The 11948-nt window shown below is 43.4% G+C and overlaps 1 protein-coding gene across 1 annotated transcript; it reads right to left on the bottom strand.

The window, feature by feature from the left end:
• Positions 1-1414: 1414 nt before the first annotated feature.
• On the bottom strand, positions 1415-10264 carry LOC102817013 (beta-nerve growth factor-like). The gene is made up of 2 exons (XM_006865865.1): positions 10160-10264; positions 1415-2155 (listed from the first exon to the last, which is right to left on the bottom strand). Exon 2 carries the CDS (start codon positions 2141-2143, stop codon positions 1415-1417), a length of 729 nt encoding a protein of 242 aa, XP_006865927.1. The 5' UTR covers positions 2144-2155; positions 10160-10264.
• Between the last annotated feature and the right edge of the window lie 1684 nt (positions 10265-11948).

Genomic DNA, 11948 nt, shown 5'->3' with positions numbered 1-11948 from the left:
CAATCTGGTACAGAAAGGTCACAGCCACTGAAAACCCTGTGGCACCATTTTACTCTGCAACACACAGTATCATCATGCATCTGAATTAACTAGATAGCAACTGATTTGCTTTTATTTTTATCGAAAGTGTTGGATTTCTTACAGGCAAGGGGATGCTGGTGAAGGTGAGATGATACTCCCTCTTACTTTTTCTGTTCTTTTGTCCCCATTTTCAGAATTGTTTTTTTTACCAGTCAGGGAGGAAACCCCAGGTTTGGTGGAGCAGAAGGCAACTGTTTCCTCTCTGGCATGCCCCCTGCCCCCCTCTTCACCACCCCGTTCCTCAATGATTTGTTAGTTTCTAGTTGGTATGGCACTGTGGGATAATGCACTGGAGCGCAAGGTTGGTTTGAACTGCAAACTCACTGGTTCAAATTCACCAGCTGCACCTTGGAAACCCTATACAGGGTTGCTATGAATTGGAACCAACTTGACCACACTTAACAACAACATTTATTTTTGTCTTTTCTCCCAGCCCCTTGGCCTTTGATCCCAGCCATGCGTTTTGTCAGTTGTGGAAATCACCCAATTAGGAATGTTATAAAATAGTTCTCAAGAGTTCTTCCCCAACAAGTCTCTGGCTTCCTTGGTTATGCGCCAATGTTGGGATCATTGGAAAGTTGCCGGAGCTATTGGTGGGTAGCAAGCATGCTGAAGTCTCTAAGGCTTTCCCGGCTCAAAAAAGTCACTGGAGGATAAATCGAGGACTAGCCACAAAATCAGATCTATGGTGACAGGCCTCCTGAGATCATGTTGTTACAACTCTTTTGATCAGATTTCAGCAGAAAGCAGATCTCCTTCTAGAAACAAGCCAGCCTCAAGGTCTTGGGGGCAAACTTCCTCCCATCTATGCAGCATGTCCCTCCAAGACTGAGACAGGGCTTTTCGGAGCCCTATGCTTGCAGTCATCTGCCTTCTCCTGAGACTCCACAAACTTCCTGGCATAAAGCAACCAAGGCTGGTGGATCCAGGTTGTGGGGCAGGTAATCCAAGGATTAGGTAGCTTTGGCTCTGGAATGCAAAAAAACAAAGTTTTACTCCAGCAGACTTCCCTTCCTAATCTTGTCTGGCTTAGGCTAATATCTGAAACCAGTTTGCCATCCCTAAAGGAGCTAAGGACTAGGCGAGGCATTTTGCCCTGGACAACTCACCTTGCGTATTCCCAAAACCTGCCAATGATCCAATCGAGAAAAATGACTAGAGTGCCAACACGCAGATGCTTCCAAAAATTTAATAAATAATGGTTTCTTTAAACTGTATAAACTATAAATTACCATGCAGTCATTATAATTTAAAATAATTTACAGGTTGAGGTAGGGAGGGGCCTAGGAGAGTGGGGGTGTGTGGTAGAGGGGGTTGGGTAGTGCGGTGCGGGTCAGGCTCTTCTCCCAGTCTTCCTGCTGATCACACACACACAGGCCGTGTTGATCCGAATAAACCTCCAGGCTGTCTGCCTGTCATCCAAGGTCAGTGCCCTAGTGAAGGAGTAATTTGGGGCACAGTATGAGTTCCAGTGCTTTGAGTCTATACCCCTGCACCCAGTGTCGGCAGGATTGGGGTTCTGGCACTTGGTCTCAAAAAAGTACTGTTTGTATACAACGTTGTTAATGCTCACTTCTTTCAACACCATCACTTCTTTGCCCTTGATGTCCGTGGCGGTGGTCTTATCCCCAACCCACATGCTGACACTGTCACACACAGAGAACTCTCCCCTGTGGAAGATGGGGTGGGATGAGTCAGATCGCTTCCTCCTGTGAGTCCTGTTGAAAGGAGCAGCACCACCGGCCTCAAAGTCCAGGCCCTGAGCCTCTATGGTGAGAGATGGGGGCTGAGTGCTAAACAGTACTCGGGGTGAACGTAGCCGTCGTTTTTTAAACAGTTTGGGGTCCAGGGTGATGTTGTGGGCTTGCCCTGCCACCCTTGCAGTTATCACCCCAGCCGGGGCGCTGTGGGTTCTGCGGAGGGCTGTGTCAAGGGAATGCTGAAGCTTAGACCAATGGGCTTGGGAGATGGCGTGTCCTGCTGGGACATTGCTCTCTTCGTGTGGTTCTGCCTGTATGCCGATCAAAAACGCTGTGATCAGAGTGTAGAACAACATGGACATTACGCTATGCACCTAGAATGAAGCAGAAATGAGGGTTATGATACAGAATGCTGAATGTCCTAAAAGTCACAGTTTCTGTGCTCCCCAGAGTTGACCTCCCATGAGAATCACGAAGAGGCCCACTGGTAGTCCATAGCTTAGGTGACCCTAGAGTGTATCATATAAACTGGGACACACAATAATTACCCTGGGGCAACTGGCAGAGCCCAAGGCTGACACAGACAACCTGGGGTGTGCAGGCACCCTATTATAGAGTCTTCTCCACGAAGAGACAGAATCCCTGAAATTCTGCTCTGAAGGTTGGCATGAAGTTGGAGCTGCACTTTCACAGTCATTACCATGCTCTGACTGACTGGCATTAGGGAAAAGAGTGGTAAGTGTGCACAAGGGTGTCCCTGGAGGCAGGCGGGGTAAGTATGACAGCTCTCCCCACAAGTGTTTCAAATGTGGCGGTGTCCTATCCAATAGCTTTGATTATCCCTGGGAAGGCATTGGGAAGAGCTGGGGGGACACATCTGGAAGCCTCAGCACTGAATAGGACCTCTTCAGATAGAAGAATTGGGACAGCTCGAAGACCTAGTGCCTTTGGACCCTTGTTGTAAAGCTGAAAAGCATCACATTTGACTAAAAAATCTATTCAGCTACCACACTTCACATAGAAATATGCTACTGCTGATGGTAATTGTGTCATGTTTTAAAACTTTTCAAATATGTTCCTTCTGATTTCTCATTAGTCTATGAGTTGGGTTATGATTTATCATCTATCTTTCACATATAAGGAAACTGATCCACAGTTCATCCATGAAATTAGCTGATGGATTTAAAGGCCCAAATAAAGACTAGACCAGAAATAGAATTCAAAGATAACCAGTCTCCCCTTCTAGCCATCTTTCCACCCTCTCTCCCTTTCTCTTTCACTCTTGAGTATATCTTTTCTTGTTACTGTTTGTTACTATGTGGAACTATCTATCACTTAGATGCCACACAAGCCCCTATTGAGCATCTGGGAGACAGGGCTTCATATTGCACTGTAGTCACCCACCAGGGACCACCCACTGGGCAAATAAAGTGAGCTCCTATTCACACCTGTAGACATATATCAACTTCACTTCCTCTAGTTTTCTTGGTAGAGGCACTCCCTATAAAGGGTGTTCTCCAAACTTCCAATTCTGTCACTTCCCCCATTTTTCCTTCCACTTTCCATCCTAGCTCTGATAGCACCTACTTTTTGAGGCCTTCTCAGATCACTCCCATCAGAGGTGATCTCATTCAAGTCTGAACTTCAGCAATATGTGCTCCTCTCCTACTGAATCAGTGTAATCTAAAGAACTCTGTGTTGGATCTGGGGTTAGAAAACTTAGTAGGATTCCTACCTCAGCTACTTGTTAGTAGAAAGAAGCTGCTTGACTACTTAGTTTCCTCATTGCTAAAAGGAGGACAATAAACAGGATTTTATAATGCTGGTGTTAAGATTAACTGGGTGCTAAAGAAACTGGTATCACTTCTGAGTATTTTAATCTCTTCATGGACATGGGTTTATTCTTTTTCAATTATGCTGCTGGTTAGTCATTCTCTGAGCACACCTCATCCATGCCTTCTCATAGCTCATTGTTTTGTCTCTATTAGACTTTTTTTTGTAAGCATTGTAATTAATTGAGTCTGTCTTTTCCAACTGTAAAGTCCTTGAGGGCTGAGTTGTAACTCATCCACTTGTATAACTAGTTACTCCATTCCTACCTCCCTTCCCTTGTCTTCCAGGATGGTTTGTGCATACCCCTGCCATTTCTTGTGTGGTTAATCATTTATATTACATTAAGATTCATTTAGAAGCTGTGTCATTTGAATTTTAATATATCTGGGCCCATGTACAGCATCTGGCATGAGGTATGTCCTCACACTCTGTTAAGAAGATTGAATGAAGGAGTGAATGAAGGGTAACCAGAGAAGTTCACAATCTGACCTCTTTCCATTATGGTGTAAGCTTTCATTTCTACTTGTGCTTTTGTGACCATAGGCAGTTTTTTTTTAAATCCATTTTAAAGTGAGTATTCTTCTCAATAATATGCTTTCATTCAGCTGGACATAGACAGCTCTTTGGTGTGACAGCAAGAAAGAAACGATCAAATTCTTTTCTAAAGAGTTACTTGGAAAAATCATTTGTCTACTCCAATTCTTCTGGGACTCATAGAGTGTTGATCAGTCATGTAGAGGAAGCAATAGCACGTCTACATCTTTGACCACCATTAGTTTTGTTGGCTAATGGTATTGTACGTACACGTCTAGTCAACTCCAGCTGACTATTCACTGACAGCTAGTTCAAGTCCTTTACTTTGCTCCTTCTCTGTTTCATTTCTGTCTTCTTCTCAGTACAACAGTATCTCTATCAGAGAGTGAACAGATGAAAGGAGAAAAAAAACAAAACAAAACAAAAACTCATCTTCTTATGTCTACATTAGTAACACCTGTTAGAATTTGGATAGGGAGAAGTGGAAATAGAAAATTCTTCAAACATCCAACTTCTAAGGAGTCAACTGGAATTTCTGTGCTGGCTCTTGAGCCCACACGCTCTTTTATAAGCCAGTGATAAGTCTCCAGATTCTTGACAAAGAACTCTTTATGGATATTGGCAGTTTAAATACAAGACATCCCAAACAAAAATCGTCACACTCCCTCAGTCTAATCATCATCTCTCTTCTTCTTCTTCTTCTTCTTCTTCTTCTTCTTCATTCAACCTCAGCAGCTCCGTTCTGGATCACTTAATGATTTACAAAGAGTTTGACTGCTATTATCTCTTGTGATCACCTTTCCCCATTTTTCTAAACTTGCTTCTCTGCATTTTCCTTTTTCTGTTAATGGAGCACTAGTTCTTCATTCACCAACCCCGAACCTCAGATCAGGACTAGAGTCTGCACTTTTCACTGTGCCCTCCATCCAGTCAGCCCTCTTGGTTCTGTTATGGTTGCTGTTGTGTGCCATTAAGTCAGTTCTGACTCATAACAGCCCCTGCACAGGATTTCCAAGAGCGGCTAGTGGGTTTGTACTGCTGACCTTTTCGTTAGCTATCCTGTACTTATCCTACAGCACCACAGCAGGGCATCTCTTTTAAATTGCTTTTCATTATTATTGCTCCACCCATAGTCACAGTTGGACAACAGATGTCCTAACTCACCTCTCTTTCAATACCTATAATCCCTGACACTTTATGTAACTTCTGAGAGCTTGCATCTGATCACATCATGCCTACTCACAGGATCCAGTGGGGAGTCCATTGCTCAGTCAGCCAGGAAGGAATCCTCATCCTCCTTGTACTCCACATATTTTGCTTTCTAGGCAAACAGCACTTCTCAAAGGAAACCCCTGCGCTGTGCTTCCCCACCACTGTCCTTGGTTCAGAATCTTCTGAATGAGGCATGGTCTCCTGCGCCTTTCTGCTCTTCAGCTCTGTTGGTTGAAATCCTCCCCACTGTCTTTGAACACCCAACTTAAATTCCACCTCCACTGAGAAGCTTTATCTGATTCCAGTGGGATAAATTCTCTCTTCACATCTTAATGCATTTCCTTTTTGCTCTCTTAATGGTAGTGGTTTTCTCCTCTTAGCCTTCCTCTTAGAAGCTAAATACCCCGAAGGTATCTTTGTGGCATCTTCCTTACCTAATACTCCCAGACTAGTTCTACCTTCTGGAGTCCTGGTGTGGCATTGTGAGTTAATGTATATTTGAACCTCAAAGTCAGTTTGAACCACAAGGTCAGCAGTTAAAGCTCACCAGTTGCTCACGAGAAACCCTATACTGGGTCACTATGAGTCGGAACAGACTTGACTTAACAACAACAACAGTTCCATCATCAAGAATGCATTCTTTCGCTCTGTTCTTAAATTTCTCCATCTCAATAATGCTGTTTAAAGGTATCTTCCAATTCTGACATTCTTCGATTATAAGCAAATTCTGTTGGTTTTACTTAACTGATTTCACAAAGTTCTTAAACTTTAGTGCTGTTTCTCAATTCACAGTACCATGTGGTACCTGGCTACATTTAATCATAATGGAGATTTGCAACTTTGTTTATAAACTGATTATTTTATTAAAATTTAAAAATGTCATAACTTATCTCTCATTTGGAATCTAGATTAAAACTTGTGTCTGGAAAATTATACTTAATTTACTCATAGTAGGAGTATGTTCCCTGTTATCTCTTTTTTAAAAAAAATGCTTAAATGGTTTGCTTTTTTTTTAAAAAAAAATCATCAGTATATAAAAGAAAAAAAAAAAAAAGCTACAACAACAACCTAACAGCAAACAAGTGTCGTTTCTAGTCCAGTGATATAATGCACAAAGTACAACTTAGAAAAGAACATTCCCTCCTTGGTTAAAGTGAGACATCATAGAAATTGTATTTATTTTTAAGAACAACTTCTGAAGGCTTTCTCCTGAATAGATGATAATCCTCTCTCTCTGTGGCTCCACAAACCAGAACTTTGAAAGCAAAATAATTAGCTTGGGAAGATGCAATCAGGAGCTCACATAAAAGTGTAAACGTGTTCTGTTTAATAGGTGAATGTTCTTTCTTTGTCCTGCTCCTACCTGAAAGGGAAGATAAATGGCCAAAAGTAGGAGACCAATCAAGGTGCCTTTAAATCCCAGTGCTGACTGACTACTCCACCAGCTTGCCCTCCTCCATTGGGCTGGTGGGACATTCTAGATTTCCAGTGGTTGACATACTCCAATAAAAAAAGAAATTTTCTGTGCCAGGTGAATGATCATCACACAGATTCTGGCCTCACCTGAATAGCTGATAAAGCTGTTGTTGTCAAGTGCCGCTGAGTCAGTTCTGTAGCGACCCTGTATAGGGTTTCCAAGGAGTGACTGGTGAACTTGAATCACCAATCTTACGGTTCAAACTGACCTTGCAGTCCAGCGCATTAGCCCACAGTGCCACAATAGGACTCCGCTAATCAAGTCCACCCCAGCCTCTTCCCAAAACAATAACCCAAAAACCTTCAAATCCATGGCCATAAAATGGATTCCAACACCTAGCAACCTCATGTGTGCAGAGTGGAAATACTCCAGAGGATTTTCAAGGTGGTGACTTTCAGAAGCAGATCTCCAGCCTGTCTGCTGAGGCTCCTCTTTGGTTTGGACAGCCAACCTTTTGTGTCACTTATGAGTTCAGACTAAGCAACTGGCCCAAATATTTGCTTGGAGGACTGATGTACTGGGAGGCTTGACAGCAGTGCCAATGGAGAAGGATGGCAGAAGAGAGAAAGATAATTCCTGCTTTACAGAGAGAGGTGCCAAGGTCTGTTAGTCATTCTCAGGCTGGAGATTGGATCAGCGAACAAGGGTCACTAACTGTTGGCAAGAGAAGAAATTCTTGTGGCTAAAGAAATCCAGCTTCCTCCTCCTCCTCAATCTCACTCCCTACATTCTGAGAGTGGGTCAAGAGTCATTTCTAGTTCTACATGCAGCCATTGTTTTAAATGTAAACTGGTCACTGTATTCATTTTAAAAACTCAGACACACTTAGTTCTTGGAGCTTATGTGGAGTGTGAGGGGGTTTCTGGGGCCACTCCACTACCCAGGGCAGTATCCCAGAGGTATCCTGGACTACAACCGAGAGAAGTGCTGACCAGACAGAACCCGGTGCCTCTGCTAGCATCTCCCAGACAGGATGGATTAGTAGGAAGATGGACTAGAAGGGAAGCCAGAATCTATCCAGTCCAGTGGTTCTCAAACTCAAGAACATCACAGTTACCCAGAGAGCTTGTTATACCACAGAAAGTAGGGCCCTGGACCCCACGATTTTGCATTCATTAAGTCTGGGGTGGGACCTGAGAATATGCAATTCTAAGAAGTTCCCAGGTGACGCTGCTGCTACTGAGGAGGGCAGGGTGGAGGACACCACACTTTGAGAACCACTCATCTAGTCTGATCCTTTAACTTTATAGAGGACTGCAATGAGGCTTAGAGAAGCTTTGAGATTTAGGATCATGCAGCTAGTGAGAGGCAGTCAGCTTGGGGGTGCCTGGAGTTTTGTCCAGCCTTTATGGAGGAGAGGGGCTGCAGTGTTATGCACACTGTAATTGATAGGTCCTGGGGTGTGTTTGAGGGAGCTCTGTGGGTGCTGTAGGATAAGCATTGCACTACTAACTGCAGGGGGTGAAAGATGAGGCTGTCTGCTCCCATTAAGATTTACGGTCTCCAAAACCCTCTATCGTGTTGCTCTGAGTCAGAACTGAGAGTCAGAACTGACTCGATCGATGCCAGTGGGTTTGGTTTTACTTTGGAGCAGGGTGTGCTTGACATACTTGGGTGGCATAAAAGGTAAATACTCGACTGCTAATCCAAGAGTTGGTGGTTCAAGTCTACCCAGAGATACCTCCGAAGAAAATTCTAATAATCTACTTCTGAAAAAATTGGTCGTTGAAAACTCTGTGAAACATAGTTCTACTGTGACACACACAGGGTCAACAGGAGTCAAAACTGACCCCACCCTGACATCTCAACCCCTGACATCTAAATGATTACTCTGTCCAACAGAGGTTTTACCTTCTTGATGCCACAAATCAGATATCTAGGAGCATTTGGAAATTTAATTGTTTTTATATCTAATTTATAAGGTCTGAGTGTCATGTGTTGTTGTTAGGTGCCATTGAGTCACTTCTGACTCATAGCAACTCTCGATAGGGTTTCTAAGGAGCTGCTGGTGAGTTTGAACCACCAACCTCATGGTTCAAACCAACCTTGAGGCCCAGTACTTTATCTTAGCAATACACCAGGACTCAGAGTATAGTATAAGAACTCCAAAACCACACAAATTCGGATCTATAGTGACCCTATAGGGCACAGTAGAACTACTGATCCATAGGGTTTCCAGTGCTGTAAATCTTTATGAAGGAACTCCGGTAGCATAGTAGTTATGAATCAGGCTGTTAATCTCATGGTCAGTAGTTCAAAACTACCAGCTGTTCCATGGGAGAAAGATGAGGCCTTCTGCTCTCGTAAAGATTTACAGCCTTGGAAACCCTATGCAGAGTCACTATGAGTCAGAACCAACTCCACGGCACTTAACAAGAACAACAACAACAACAACAAATCTTTATGGACACAGACTACCATTTCTTTCTTCCATGGAGCAACTGATGGGTTTGAACCACTGATCTTTCAGTTTGCAGCCAAGTGCTTAATCACGGTGCCACCAGAGCTCCTAAGTATCATATAGACTTGATCCTAAAGTACTTACAATGTGCTTGATAGAAATATACAGCCAGGAAGGACCAACAGATACAGGCATCTATGGACTTAATTGGTCTCTTCCAGGGCAGGTGCGCGCTGGCTGCATTAATAGATACTTAACCTATTGGCTTGAATTCTTAGAAGCACATATTAAAATGAATGAGGTAAGATTATAATTATTATTATCATTATTGGCCATAATTATGTCATTAACCCTCACAACCACTCTGGGAAGTATGCATTATTCCTATTTTACTGATGAGAAAACAGAGCGTTCCCTCAAATATACCCGGTAACATTAAGTAACCTGATCACATTCACACACCTGACAGAACTAAAACTCCAAGCCAGACCTGCCTATCCCCTGTATTAGGGCTTTTGCCCACCCTTTCAATCTGTTGGATGAGCAGGTGGACTGTAATTAGGAACCTTTGATCTCATAAGGTCCCCTGCTCAGCCACTCCACGTGGAGGGTCTGATAGATGCTGTCTATTTGAGACTCTGCATCCTACTGCTTGAGACATGGGGTAGCTCAGATTCTTAACATGTCCCTGGAAGGTGTGGGGTCAGCCTGAGAGCACAAGGCCATTCTCCTTCCAAACCGGCTTAGAGGCCACATTTGCCTGGGTCACTATGAGCCACTCCTTACCCAGTGATCAGCAGTTTGATTTGACCCCCATTCCTTAGCCTGGGGATTATTCCCAGCTTTCACTTGGGGTGCCTAGCTTCTTGCAGCTCTAGAGTGAGGAACCCCTATGAGGCAGATGCCCCCCAAGGTGCTTACCTCCGTGTGGCCAGGACGGAAAGATGCTCCCTTGGAAAAGTCTTTATTGGGCCCAGACGCTGAGCTGAGCTTGGGTCCAGCATGCCATCCAGTCCCTGGGACTGCACGACCACAGGTCAGGACTCTGTGGGGAGAGAGCTGGCATTAGATGGGCATGCCACCACATTCCAGCAGATGGACATCCATGCTTTAGGCAGGAAGGGAGAGATGTGCCAATAGGACAAACCGCCTTGCCCTGAGTTTTGGGATTTTACCAGCATCATGGCCCAGGAGGAGGTTAGAGATGAGTTGTAGAAATTCCTAGGGATCCAACCTTCCATGGAAGGATGGGGTAGGGGAGGGCCATGGGGAAGAGGGCACTGTTTCTCACTCTTGTACCAAAGCCTCTTGGTTTATGCCCAGATACAATCCATGTCTAGCCTTACATCCAGACCTACACCAGAGTCCTGCTCTGGCAGACCCCTAATCCAGCATCAGAATGGAAATGATTCTATTGATATCTGGACATAGGGCTAAGTAGACCCAATGTAAGTAGCACTAATTTTGAACCAGCCCAACTGGTAAAACAAATTCTACAGATAAAAAAGAAAACTCAGAGCAAGTTGATGCTTTGATAAAAATGCAGATCAACAATGGCAAATAAGACAGTCTGACTATTTGTCGGAGCTTTTACAGAACTAGGGTATTGATCTCAGAACTATGCTGAAGGTCAAATTCTAGGAATTGGAAACTATGGAGATAATACAATGAGAAAAGAACGACATTCCATTTTAGGTTGTAATTTCTAGATGTAGTGGAAAGTCTCTATTCTCTCCTAATTCCATAAACCTGATACATGAGGGGGTTTCAAAAAGTTTGTGGGGAAAAATTGAATGATAGGATACTTTCATTTCATTCAATTTCATTCGGTTGTAGGTTGTAATTTTAGATGCAGTGGAAGGTTTGTATTCTCCCCTGATTCCATAAACCTGATAAACGAGGCGGCTTCAAAAAGTTTGTGGGAAAATCGAATGGTAAGATAATGGAATTTTTCCACGGCCTTTTGGAAGCTCCCTCGCATGTAGGTGTCTTATTCATTCATTTAAAAAACATTTCCTGAGCACCTACTATGTGCTAAACACTGTTCTAGTTCTAAAGAAAAACAGTGAATAAGATAGACAAGGTCTTGGCTCTCATGACGCATATAGTCTTTTGAAAACAAGGTATCTTCAGGTTCTGCATGTGCCATGAAGGAAGTAAGCAGGATATTGTGATAGAGGACTACTGCAGGGGATAGTAAACAACTGAAAATTCAGTTGACATGGAAGTCAAGGAAGAGTTCTCTAAGGAGGTTGCCTTCAAATTGAGATTATAAGGATGGGAAAGAACCAGAGGGAGATCAATCCAGGCAGAAGGAACAGCAACTGAATGTTCCTGGTGTGGAAGTAAATGAAAGTCTCTGAGCAGGTAGAGAAGATATCTATAAAATGAGTTAGAATGGTAGAAGTAGCCAAGTCTGCAAGGCCATAGTAAGGAGCTAAGGTTTTATCCAAAGGGCATGAGGGAGGTGATGAGGATATTCAAGCAGGGGAATGACATTACTTTTTAAAAAATGAGTGTATGATTATATCTATTGCAGAGGTTTTAGTAGGGTGAGGTACAGTCCCCTGTCCTCTCAAATAGTTCTAGAATGGCATCTTTAACCTCCCTATCTGTATTCTTTTTCCACCTCCAACAATCCCTATTTGGGGTGTCGCTCCTGATCACTGATATTCCCTCAACTTCCTCCCATCTTGTGCTGCTGGAAGCA

Source organism: Chrysochloris asiatica, unplaced genomic scaffold (genome assembly GCF_000296735.1).
Source record: "Chrysochloris asiatica unplaced genomic scaffold, ChrAsi1.0 scaffold00085, whole genome shotgun sequence".
NCBI classification, from domain to species: Eukaryota; Metazoa; Chordata; class Mammalia; order Afrosoricida; family Chrysochloridae; genus Chrysochloris; species Chrysochloris asiatica.
Note: the sequence above shows the minus strand (reverse complement) of the source record. Positions and strands in the feature narration are given on the sequence as shown.